General features: G+C 34.0%; 1 protein-coding gene across 14 annotated transcripts in view; it reads left to right on the top strand.

Moving 5' to 3' along the window:
• Positions 1-14,134, top strand: part of NOL4 (nucleolar protein 4) — a 383,681-nt gene that overhangs the window by 203,661 nt on the left and 165,886 nt on the right. For 11 of the 14 annotated variants that reach the window (XM_021930036.2, XM_003914291.5, XM_003914289.5 and 8 more), the window contains one exon: positions 5,516-5,799. In XM_021930036.2, coding sequence (XP_021785728.1) covers positions 5,516-5,799 — 284 coding nt within the window. Of the gene's footprint in view, positions 1-572; positions 1,652-5,061; positions 5,150-5,515; positions 5,800-14,134 lie in introns of those variants that run through there. The other 3 variants (XM_009192592.2, XM_021930037.2, XM_009192594.4) reach the window with 3 other exon arrangements.

The raw sequence follows: 14,134 nt of genomic DNA, 5'->3' as shown, positions 1-14,134 counted from the left end.
TGAATGTTTTGACTTCAAAATGTCCCATTATTCTTTTGCACATGTTTAAGATAACATTACTAAATAGTATATAATCCAAATTATATTTTGCAAATAAAATAAAAATTGCAATTTGCAATTTTGATTATTTATCTTTCTGCAGGTTTTTGTGGTGTTGAGACTGAAGGCACAGGACTTTGTGGTCAGGAACTGAGGTTTTTGCATGTGAGATAACAAAAACAAAACAGAGAGCAGGGCTATGTCATTAAGTGTTAAAAACTGTGTTGTAGAGGATAGGTAAAACATAAATTCAAAGAATGAAAAGGTCATAAGCAGGTTTTAAGGAAGAAAAATGAGGAATTTCTAGATGACAAAGGAGCTTAAGCCAGAAATGAATCACAGAGTCAGACTCCAGGCAAAAACTGGACTGGAAAGTGCTGCAAAGGATTCATTCAGCCTACATTACCTGCTTTGTGTTGCAGATAGAGAGGGAGTTATGGTGTAAGATGTAAGGTATGGCCTAGTGATAGATAAGCGTATTTATTATTATTATTATTTTTTTTAACCCCTTGCTGGGAGAAGACATAGAGCAGAGACCACAAGGGGTAAAGGAGAGTCGCACTTAAACTATTTTGCAATTAGATTTCAAAGGAATTTTTAAATTTTTTTCTACCTTTTTGGATATGAAAGTACTAATCCTTTCAGCAAGGCTATTTACATCTATATTTTGGACTTAATACTTAGTTTTATGGTAAGATATGAAAGAGAAGTTTTCTAAGGGGGCATCAAAGGACTAGAGGAGGAAAATTGTGGTACATTTGGGGAAAACAATAAAATCTTTTTGGACCCTGTGAGCCTCTGACCTGAATTTTAGGACTAAACTTCCAGGTACTAATGTTAAAATGAGGATTTTATATATATACATAAATTTTTTTCCTGTTCATTTTGCCTAAGGCACTTGGCCTAAAGGCCATGATGCTAAGCTACTGAAAGTAACTAAATAAGAAAGTAGGTCAGGTACTTTGAGAGACTACATATATACACACACACTTAAATACACACACATGTACACATATACAATACACATAATGTTTTAGGTCAATTCTCTTCACACAGAGAGAGCTAATTGTTGAATGTGACGCTGATGAAACCTACAAAATGCTGGTGGGATAACTTACAGTATTTCTTGGGTCTCTGCTAATTCATGGAGGGAATGGGGAGTAGCAAAAGAGAAACAATAAAATGAATAGTCTGCCATTTACTGTGTTACTAGACCTTCTAGACAAGAAGGAGCCTCATCTGTGCTCGCAGAGATAGCACAAGAATTCTTCACAACGCTAAATCCCTCCCATCAAAAGTAGCCACAGAACAAATTAACTCCTGACATCCAACTGCCCTCCTGATGTCACTAGATTCCACACTTCCTTGTCATCACATTCCACATTCTCCTCTGTTGCTAGGTACCTTGGGCACCCTTATTTTCCAAAGCTCCAGGTGCTGTTTTCCTTGGGACTCAAATGCAGAGTCTTTGGTTCAAATGCTATGGTACCCAGGCTGAAACCTTGAGAGAAGAACCATCCCCCTGGCCCAGTGAACCTGAAGGCCATACCCACAGATCTTAATACTGCACCCTCTGTGTAGCAGCTACTCAGGATGGAGCCAGCTATGTTAGGTAAGGAAGCAGATTACCCCTTTAAAGTGGTGACCCAATGTGAATTGGTTACAGGAGTCTGAGGTCTGCGATTTTAAATTCTTAAAAAGTATCTTTTAGGGAGAGAGGGAAAGAGAATAAAAACCGTTAACATGATTACATGAAACTCAACAATATAAAATTCTTTATACTCAGTTTAATATCTGCTTACTGTTCTATATGGTATTTTTAAAATAAAGACATCAAAACTTTGTTTTAAATTTGGATTTATAGGACAGTGTTACGAGACATTATTGTTTTTTACCATTTAAATTACAAAATATGTGAGTATGTATATTTGATACAAATGAGTAAATCATGTATTTGTTTTTCTTAAAACATACTGATTTACTCAGGAATGAAATATGTAATGCTGTTAAATTTAGTTACCTTGGTAACATCTGGAGTGAACTACTCCATCTAAAAATATTTTCTACCTTATTGTTTATATTTTTTATTGAAACAAAAACATGGCACTTATTAAAGCCTTTCCTGACAAATAATAATGTTTACCTTACCTGAAAAATAAATGAATGATATACCATTTATTAGATATACATAATGATTTCAGATTGAAGAAAGAGATGTAGGATGTTTAATTTTTAACCAAGATAGATATTGGATTTGTCTTATGTTAATGTAGATTTTATTTTAAAATGTAATATATACTTAGGGTTATTTAACCTAATGACGTATTGACAAAGCTTTCATACATTAAATGTTACTATATTTTTTAAAGGTTTCTAGAATACAAATGTTAAATCACTTTATCACTTTTTTCATGAAATAAAAATTGCAGTTGAATATATTCATTGTGCTCTTCTTTGGACTTTCATGGGAAATAATAAAGTAATCAAAAATTATCTTCATAATTTAGCATAAGAATTTGAATTGGCGTAAAAAGAACATGCACACATCTATCTGAATTACTTATATAAGTCATCCCCTTAATTCTGCATTTCAAAAACCCTAGACATTTCATGTTAAAATAATATTTTGAATCCTTGGATTAATACCTATGGAAAGTACCATGTAATAAAAAATGTCATATTATTTATGGCCAGTTTCCCAAATTTTCCTATGTATTTTTTCTTTCCACAACAATTCTTTCTTTGATGGGTACATAAAAAGAGTAATTTAACAGAATTTTGCCATTTGAACGTATTTTAACATTTTTCACAGGATAGTCTTAGAAAACTGTTTAAAAATATTATTTCAGGCTGGGTGTGAAATAATAATTCAGTCCAGGCGTAATTTGTAATGAAAAAATATTATTTCATTATGAATTAAACCTAATGGGCTTTGTTTATTTTATTTTATTTTATTTTATTTTATTTTATTTTATTTGAGACGCAGTATCGCTCTTGTTGCCCAGGCTGGAGGGTAATGGCGTGATCTCAGCTCACTGCAACCTCTGCCTCCCAGGTTCAAGCAATTCTCCTGCCTCAGCCTCCCGAGTAGCTGAGATTACACACATGCCGCCCGGTGAATTTTTTAGTAGAGACAGGGATTTCACCATGTTAGCCAGTCTGGTCTTGAACTCCTGACGTCAGGTGATTCACCCACCTTGGCTTCCCAAAGTGCTGGGATTACAGGCATGAGCCACTGTGCCCAGCCTGTTTTTTAAATTTTTTACTACAGACGTGGCTTCGTCCTAGACTCTTGCCTACTCCATTACTACTAGTCATACCAGTTCTGTTCTCACAATTTTTCTAGTTCTCTCTTTTTCTGCACCGCCACTGCTTCAGAAGTTTGAGCTTTTAAAGATGCCAACTTAGATGACTTCTACATCTCTTAATTGGTCTCCCCAACTTCCATTTTGCCCCTTCATACCATTCTCCTCATCAGAGTCAGAATAGTCTACTTGAAATATAACTTTTTCCATGTCACTTCTCACAATAAATTAAAACTGTTATTTGCTCTCAGAATAAAATCCAAGTTCTTTGATAAACAAAATGCTTTTCTTGGTATGCTCTTTTTTCCTTTCTAGGTTTATCTTTTCTCTTTCTCTTTTCTTGCACTCCAGACTACTCTTACTTCTCACTTGCCCTGCATATGCTGACCTCTGTGACTTTGCATGTGCTGATCCCTCTATAGAGAATGCTCTTCCCCAACTTCTCCACCTGGTTAAGGCTCACTCACCTTTTGGAATTCAACTCATATCCCCTTCTTTAGGAAGCCTTCTATGATGTCTTTATCCCTTGTATTAGACCACAGCCTTCTTGCTCTGCATTTTAATAGCATGTTTGTTTTTCTGTCTCTCTTAATTATCTGTGAACTTGTTGAAGGCGGAGTCTCTACAGGCCAAAAACTTAACCCCATATTGGTCAGAGTAAGCACTTAACAAATGTTAGTGAATAAATGAGTGAACCTGTGAGTTATATTACTCTTTCAGAATTTAATATAATTCCCATGAATGTAATTGATCAGAAAGCATTAACTATTTCATTACACTCCTCCAAAAAGCATACTTGATAATATTCAGAAAATTTAAAATCACAGGTATTAAATAGTATTTCTTTTGCTCACCCATATTTATTTGATTTCACTAATAGCTTTTAACTAAAGGAAATATTTTAATACCTTTTCCATCATAATTTTAAAAAATCAGTAGCAAATTGTTATATAAGATAAAATTAATTAAGAAAAATAGAATGTTATTTCATGTAATCTTTGTCTATGTGTTTTCTTTTTACGAAATTGGGATCATACCAGTCACACTCTTTTGTAGCTAGATTTTTCTATTTAGTACTTCATGACTCACATCCCCATATCTTAAAATAGAATATTTAATAATTACATAGTATTCTAACAATTTCAACATTTATTTAAATAATCTATTTGTGGTAATTTAGGTCATTTCTAATTTTTTGCCATTATGAACAACACTGGTATGAATGTTTACCTACAAAAAGATACACACACTGATTAAACTTCTTAGGTGTTAAACTCCCAGAAGTGTAATGAGTGGAACAAAGTTTATGAGCACTTTGAATGCTTTAGATGCATATTAAACACTCATTCAGCTTTTACTGATGCACATTCTCACGAGTAGGATAAATGATGCTTTTTATCAGAGAATGTTTACCAAATCTAGATATTCTCTCTGGAAAAACAAAAGCTATTTGCAAAATAATTGGTAGTTATTTAATTCTCTTTGTTTTTTTTTTTTTCCTTTGAGATTGCATTTGAGATTAAATTGTTCTCTCAATTCTGTTTTCTTCTTATTATTTTATTTCACTTCTTGTGCCTAAATGTGCTGTATTAGCCCATTTGCATTGCTATAAAGGAATACCTGAGACTGGGTAATTTATAAAGAAAAAAGGATTATTTGGCTTACAGCTCTGCAGTCTGTACATGAAGCATAGTGCCGGCATCTACTTCTGGTGATGGCTTCTGGAAGCTTACAATCATGGAGGAAGATGAAGGGGAGCCAGTTTGTCTCATGGTGACAGAGGGAGCAAGAGAGAGAGAGAAGAGGTGCTAGCTCTTTTAAACAACTATCTTTCCTATGAACTCCCAGAGCAAGAACTCACTCATTACCATGGTAATGGCACAAAGCCATTCATGAAAAATTCACCCTCATGACCCAAACACCTGCCGCTAGACCCCACTATGAACACTGGTGGTCACATTTTAATGTGAGATTTAGAGAGGACAAAACATTCAAACCTTATCATGTGCCTTCTAGATTAAAAATAACAATAACTGTTTACAAGCTTATTGCTGAGGATGAATTACATGTAAAATGCCATTCACATAATGGGAGCTCAATAAATGCTAGTTGAAGTAGAATCTGAATAGCATATTAATTAAAATCAAAATATAACTTTTCCTTTCCAACAGATGATTCTGCTGCAGAGAGCTTTAATGGCAATGAGACTCTGGGGCAGAGTTCAATTGCTTCAGGGGGAACACACAGCAGGGAGATGGGAGACTCCAACAGTGATGGCAAAACTGGGCTGGAGCAAGATGAACAGCCACTGAACCTGAGTGACAGTCCCCTCTCTGCGCAGCTAACTTCGGAATACAGAATAGATGATCACAACAGTAATGGGAAAAACAAATATAAGAATCTTCTAATTTCTGACCTCAAGATGGAACGAGAGGCGAGAGAAAATGGAAGCAAGGTATGGTCACATTACAATTTCCAGAATTTTTGAGTCGGTCATGAAGGTCACAGAAAATACCTATGCAAATAGGAGATAAACATTATTGTTAATAAAAATATTATAAACAAATCCAATAAGAGGATACCAAGAAACTTATGACCAAGCATATTGTGTGTTTATAACGTATGATTTCAGGAATAATAGTGAGCAAAATGAATCGTGTCTCAAAGCTGTGGGTGTTTTTTGATATGGAGAATCACTTGAGTTAATGTTTCTCATATATATAATCTATTTGTTTGAATCTCTCTGGGAATTTGTTCAGCTCAGATGTGACAGTTTCAGTCTCAGTACACAATTTTTTACTATAAAAGGATCACTATCTAGTTTCTCCTAGATGGATAGGTGTACATAAAGTTTCAATTAAATTCTTCAGTTTGCTTTAGAGACCTGGGGACTTTGATCAGTAATTTTCTTTGTGGACACTAAAAAACTGTTAAGTGTGAGACTTCTGGATGAAGTTTGTGGGTTAAATAATTATTTTAAGAAATGATTTATCATAAGTTATATCATACAAAAGACAAAAACATATTTCAGACATACCTAAATGTTTAGATTCTTTATATTAATATTAGAATAAATTACAATCCTCTCCCATTCCCAGCTGACTTTTTTTTTTAATTAAGCTTAAACTTCTGCTAGTTTGAGATAACATGCTGGTGACTTTGCTCTATGATTTTTGAAGGTGTACTTTGGAACACATGAGGGTTTTTATGGAAAATACCTTTTGAGTGCCTTCCCCAGCCCTTACCTCTAAGTCAGAGTTGTAGAACTTGTTTTTTGACATAGATCCTTAAAGCAAAATGTCTTAATCTGGATTAATTTCTGAATTTGCTAAGGCACTATGCTTCCTAAATTGGTTCTATTTAAATCTTCTTGCTTGCCTGGGGGTGTGTTGTTTTATCCTCTTTTAAGCAAGTCACTAGACATTAGCAGACACTTAAGCACTCCTGCCTGAGGGAGGCTGCTACAACTTTTTCTGTGGCAAATGTTCAAATATCTTCCTCAGTGGTTTAAAGCCAAATTACATACACGCAAATGATTTTATATTTGCTAACATGATCTGATTCACTGTGCACTGTGTTACATTTTACAGAACAAAATAACTCCTAAGTTTCCCTGCCCTCCACATAAACCTGTCTTTATGAAGTTTAAATAATCGTGAAATGTCCTTTCTATGCTATGTGTCTATTAAATTTTTTTCTAAAATTATTGGATGGTTTGCTCTTCTTTTTCTTATTCCCTTATTCAGTATTACTCTGAGAACGATGCTTATTAAAACATATTATTGCACATATTAAACAGAATGAAGTGACCTTTCTGCCTCTATTACAATGGAGTTGAGAAGCACAGATGGTTTGGGCTGCTCGTGAGGGTTAAGATGATAAACAAGCCTAGAGGAGAAGAAGATACCCCTGATGCACTTAATATTTTATGGTTTAGTAAATGAAGAATACTTCCCACAGCCAACGGAGGAATAGCCAAAGATGCAGAAGAAAAATCAGAAAGGTGTAATGTATGAAAGCTAAGCAAAGTCCACCTTTCAAGGAGAGTGTAGGCAGCTCTCATGGACAATGTCGAGAAATCAAATAAGATGAAGATAGAAAATAGTTAAATTTGTGAGGGAAGTTTTGATTCGGAGCACATTGGGAAAAGAATCAAGAGAGATTGTTTTTATTATTTTCTTCAAAAATAACATAGTAAATACTTATCACCTATGAAGGACAAATACATCTAGAGATATAATAAACAGCAGGAGAACTAGAGTTAATAATATCGTATCATCTATTGAAAATTTGCTGAAAGTACATTTTAGATGTTCTTACCACATGGAAGTGATGGCTGTGTTAAGTTGCTTACCTGGAGTAATCATTTAACTATGGACAGGTATATCAAAACATCGTGTTGTACATCTTAAATTTATGCAATTAAAAATACTTGGCATACTTGCAGCAATGGAGTAGGTAGCAGAGACAACTCACAGAAATAAAAGTCTTTATTCACAAGGCTCTTGATACATAATTTTGAGAAAGAGGATACATATACATAGAAAAGTTTCTTAGAACAAGCACAGGCAATACTTATCCTCATATTAAAACAGTAAGAGTTTAAGTAAGAAAATACTATTTCAAGTAATAGTCAAAATAGACCTCCTAGAGGAACTGAGCCTTGAACTTTGAAGGAAATACAAGATTACCATTTTATTTCTTTCAGAAAGGGTCTCTTGCTAGACACTGTGAAGGGCCTGGAATGCAGATAGGGAAGATGACTTATTCTCAGGCTAGGGAATCATTGTCCATTCTGACCTCAGTATGATTTTCTCACTTCCTCGTGGCATTGAGGAAGAACATGACATCCTTATGCAGGATAAACTAGTTGCCACCAATTAATTTGTTCTCTAAATATTTACTAAAGGATTCCTACACGCAAGTCACTGTTGTAGGAAGCAAAAATATGTAAACGAGAAGAGCAAGATTCCTGCTGTTTAAAAGCTCATAGTCTAGCGGGGGACAAACTTGTGGTTACAGTCTCATTCTGTAAGTGATATGAGGGACGTATGGTCAGGAGGGTGAAATGAAAGAACAGAGGAAGGGTGCCAAGAGACTATAATGATTCTTAAGGAAAACTCTAAAGAGAGATTGATGTCAGAGGTGAGTGTGAAATGGCAAGTAGGAGTTATTCTGATTATGTATGGGAGAGGGGTAAGCATGTTTTAAGGCACAGAGCTGTGAGCTAGCATACCTGGCATGGGTATTTGCAAGGAGCTTAGCATGGCTGCAGCAGAGAACATGTGTGAAGTGATGAAGTATCAAGCGGCTCCACCAATAAATGTAGGCCATTTTAAGGACTTTGGATTGTCTAATAGAAAGAGCTTAGTGGTCAGCTTAGAATTTTAGAAAGCTCATGGTCAGCTTGACATTTTATAAAAAATATTCTGGCAATGTTTTGGTGAATGAATAGGATAGGGAATAGAAAAAAGTAATGAGAGAATGCTGGTTAGAGAGCTATTGTGGCAATCCAAGAGGAAAATACTGACAGTTGGAATCAAATAACTGACAATGAGAAGGAAAAGCAGATATGTAGTACAAAAAATTACTGAACATGTTATTTTTGTTCTTTTGACATTGTATTTGCAGGACTAACTATCTAACCTCCATAGGTTGTATTCATATATTGCCAAACTCCTGGGCGTGCCATTCACATAGCCTGCAATATGAGTATCATATTTACCTTTCTATATCCCATTAGTGTGAATATTCTGTGAATATAAAAATGATGTTTACCTTGTCCGCTGCAGTATGCCTCACACCTGGCTTACTATCTTGTCCATAGATGTTTCTCAATACTTTGAGGAAATATACAAAGGTTTATTGAATGTGGAAAGCAAAGTATAGAGGAACATTCTAGAATGACTCCAAGATTTTTGGCTTTCTTGCCTAAGTGGATGATGAATCCATTTACTAAGATCCAGAATGAGAAACATTTGAAGAAGCAGGTTTCCACATGTAAAGTGTACGACGCACATGCAGTGACCATTGGACATATTTAATAGGCATTCGGGGGACATATGTCAGCTTTGAAGAAAGGTACAGGATGGAGAGAGAGACGTTTTAAAGATTTCAGAACAAAAGTGGTGCTTGAAGCTGTGGTGGTTGATAAGATCACCTTGGGAGAGCATAGAATGAGGAGAGAGTCGAAATATGTCATATTGCAGAATATCAACCCATTAGGAACAAGTGATATAAAAGGAATTTGTAGAGAAACAAATACTCAAGGAGAAAATGAAAGCAACTGGATAAGAAGGGGATGTTTTAGAAGGCAAAATATGGAGCGTTTCAACATTGATATAAATTATTAAACTAAGCAATCCTTAGATGAAGTGACGTAGGCCTGAACCTGAACATTGCTTAGGAGAGTTAGTGCTCAGAAGTGGATTCAAAACACATGGCAGAAGAAACACTAACATAATTAGTGGGCAATTTGATTGAAGACAGTTATAGAGGCTGAGATAGGAAAGTGGAATCATTTGAATTGCGAAGGAGTGTGTGTCTGGAATTTCTCTTTAGAGATTCTTCCTGCAATCTTAATCCAAATATACAGTGCTCTAGGGTTCCCGCATCTGGATCAATACTTGCTTTACCCCAAGGCTATGAAGTGAACTTCATAATAAAGTTCTGTTCAATCTGTGCGATCTTTTGTAGTCCTCAGGATCGTTCCATCACTTCTGTGTGACCTTTTGAAGTGACACTACTATACATTTCTTCTTCCTTTGAGGGCTATAAAAGCTTAATTATATAGAATATGTGAAAAGCTTAGATTCCAGTGAGTTTAATGTTGACCTGTTTCACAATTTTACTGTGAATAAAATCAAACAAAAATGATTATAAAGCATTGAAAAATTGAACAGTGAATACAAGTGCTTAAAACGAATAGTTGAGTTGGACTATGTCATTTACTGATTACTTCTTATTATGCAAATTCACTCACTAGACTAGCAGGGAATCACATTAACTAATCTAAGGACTAAATATATTGCACTGAATGAAGTTAGGTGATATTTATTTTCTACTTGCTGTTGGCCGCATTTTAAAAGGACAACTAATAACATTAGAGCTCCAAAGAGAGTTGAAATGATGATAAAGAGCTTGGAAAATGAGACCCATGAGGAAGTGTTAAGGGATTAGCTATATAGAAAATGAAAGGCCAAACACCTATCTAGGTATAGATGTTTTAAATTATTAATCAATGAGAATAGAAAGACAACTGGAATCCTAGTGGCAGTGAATACTTTAAAAAACTGTATTATTGGCTTTTTAATTTTTTGTTTTCTATTTATCTTTTAGTGTTTATAACCCAGCTGCATTTTACTTTATATGGTTAAATATTCTGAAGCAATTTCCCCAAAGAATGTTTCCAATAAGGACTGCAGTAGGCAAGTGATTATTGTTGAACAGTTTATGTGCAACTGTGGTTGCTGCATATTTGGATTTTAGCTCGGTTCCCGAGACCCCTAAATCTTCACTTTATTTAGTAATATTTTATTTTGTCCAGTGTGTTTCATGTAACTTTTTTCAATTAATCTTTAATTTTTTACCAAAATTGATACTACCATTCAGTTAGTTTATAAAATATTAATGGTAACTAACATTAATATTTGCAATATTTAATTTCATTTAAATATGATTAATGGAAGCAACACATGCTTCAAAATATCTCTTTAAAAAAATCAAGTGTAATGAAATTGTCTTTTACAAACTAAGAGTGATGAATTGACTTCTGTAATATCTTTGTCTTTGTTATATGGATATTCCTTCTCATTATTGTTTCAATTTAATGATTTTTAATGTCTGGCTTTTAGGTGTTATACATTTATTTGGCCCAGGTGTTGTTTAGGGTAGAAACAACAGTGTGTATTCTTATTCAGGGTAGAAACAACAATAGGAAATGTGCTTAATATGTGTGAGACATTCTCCTGAGTGCTAGAAGGACAAAGGAAAAAAAAAGTCTCTATCATTAAGAATTCACATTTTGGCCAGAAAAAGCAGACATATAAATGAGTGTATTATAATACGGAAATTGATTTGTGTGTGAGAGTCTCCTCTAGGCTTACTAACTATGCCTTGGAAAGTTCCTGAGTTAATTCTTATTGGTTAAATAGGAGATGGCCACTTAGCAATAGGGAATTCCAAACAGACGAACATTGATGAACAGAGCATTAAGGTAAGGACTAGAAATGCTGAGGATGGAAGTGATGAGTTAAATCTGGAGACTAGAGTGCCAGACTAGGGAAGATTTTGAATACCCTTTTGAAGCTTGGATTTTACTCTTTAGTTGACAAGGAATCACTTAAGGGTATAGGATAGGAAAATAGTGTGTTCGGATTGTTTTTTGGGGTAGAAAAATTCTGGCATCTGTTTTACAAGATGGCTTTAGATGGCATAAGAAGGGAGAAGTCTGCTAACAGAGAATAAGACTTGCCTTAGTAAGGTGGTAGTTGGAATGGAGAGGAGGGCATAAATTTAAGAAATATATAGAAAGTTAAATGAACAGAATTGGGTGTTTGATTAGATAGGTGGTGGAGAGTATAAAAGAAACTTTAGCCACAGGATAAAGGATGTATCAGTTTTGATATTGGGATACTGTATCAACTGTAGTAATTATGAATATTGTATAATGCTTTCTTATTCATAACTCAAAGCAACCCAATGTAAGAAGAGCAAATACAGTTATTAGCTTTATTTAAACAAAAGGAAATAAAATCTAGTGCCATGTAAGTAATTCCAGTGACATAATTAATACAATCAGGTAAGTGATAAAACCTGGTATTTAACCCAGGTTACCTGCCTCTGCAGCCCATGTAATTTTCACTACACCCACACCTGCTGATGCTGTGTGAGACCAGTCATCTCTGTGCATCACATGGTGACTATGACAGGCAAGCTGTACAGAAAGGAATAGTATCTAATTTACAAATAGCTTTTTGATAAATAGCAAATGCTTGCAGTAGCATTTCTTATTTTCTTATTTCAAATATTTTGCTTTTGATATTTGAGTTACTTTATGCCATGAAAAGAATGTAACAGATGCCTCTATCATAAAACTAAGTATGTCTTCAAAGTATCCATTTATTGCTTTGGTTCATAAATGTAAATGAATGTGTAATTGAATGAAAGTGGTTCTTTTAACAGCTCTAGGGTAAATTTTGAGCTTGTATTTTATTAAATAACAATTTAAAATAGCATCTTCATATTATATACATATATAAACCTATGTATTTTACATATAAACACGCATATAAATAGTATATTCCATACTTAAAGATCACATATTCTTCAGTTCTGCTCATTACTGGATACATTTTTTTTCTTATGTTCTTAGTAGTTTTTAGAAAATAAAATGATGCACAAGAAGGATATAATAAGGTTAATAGCTTTGTAGTATATGCCATATTGCAATCTAAATTTAAATGTCTACAAGGTTTTTATGAATAAATACCCACATTACTAGGGATTGTAAAATCAACTGTATTATAGAATAATACAGTTTTAAAATCAAGAACCACTTCATTTTACAGATGAAGAAATTGAGACCCACCCAAAATGACCTAACACCCAAATCAGTGTCCTTTTGAGTCATTATGCTACCATGTTTGCCATTGCATATGCTCATATTCTCTACATGTTATTACAGGAAGATGAAGAACAGGGCCATTAATTACAAGTGCCTCTGCCTACTATGCATGTTCCAGTCCCTGTTGGTTCATTTCACATTTTATATCTCAGGAAAATGAAGAAGGTGAGGGGCTTCTATAATTTATGCCTTGAAATGTGCAAGGGGAAGTTGATTTTAATTCTGCACGTTCAGTGAAATGTGCATTTTGAATTTCTTTTAGGCATATAATAGTTCATATGGGTCAGTACAAAGTCGTAACTAGCCCTCCAGCCACTGATGCCATGTATCCATAAATAATCTGGTTAGTTATAAATTGTATTTTTGACCAAAATACAAAACAAAATTGACCCGTCATTATCCTTATCTTTATTTGATGGTTCATCAATACCTCAAAAAGAAATTGTCTATTTTGTATATTTTTGTGTTTAATTTTTGTTTATTTGTTTGTGGGCTTTCTGTTTTTTGTTTTTTGTTTCTTTGCTTATGTGTGTGTGTGCTTATCTTTTTCCTCTTGAGTTCTGGTGTTAAGAATAAGGTCAAATGCTTAAAATATCATTCCAGTCTGTAGATGTCTTGAGAATAGTGGAGAATCTCTAAGACAAAGAACTGTATTTTAAATACTCAGAAGTGATTTATATATGTCTCAAGATAATTGCTATTACCAGGACTTCTTAAAATATTCAATATTGACCCAAATTTGGAGAAAGAATAAAAGAAGAAAAATTAATACTAGACTCATAGAGTTACATATTCTAATTTGTTTCAATATGCTAGTTTACATTTTCATTATTAGATGAGCCTTACATTATGCACCATAAAATAATTATCTGTAGCCTTCTTATTAGTATGTATTTTATTTTTTATTAAAAAATGTTAATTATGGGTACATAATAGGCATACATATTCATGAGGTATATGTGATGGTCTCATACATGCATATGATGTGTAATAATCACATCAGTATAATTGGAGTATCCATCACCTCAAACACTTATTTACTTGTGTTAGTAATATTCCAATTTCACTATTTGAGTTATTTTAAAATATATAATAAAGTATTGTTGACTGTAGCCACCCTGTTGTGCTATAAGGTACTAGATCTTAATCTTATTCATTCTTCTAA

Source organism: Papio anubis, chromosome 19 (genome assembly GCF_008728515.1).
Source record: "Papio anubis isolate 15944 chromosome 19, Panubis1.0, whole genome shotgun sequence".
NCBI classification, from domain to species: domain Eukaryota; kingdom Metazoa; phylum Chordata; class Mammalia; order Primates; family Cercopithecidae; genus Papio; species Papio anubis.
The sequence above is the reverse complement of the archived record's forward strand: the minus strand, read 5'-3'. Positions and strand labels throughout refer to the sequence as shown.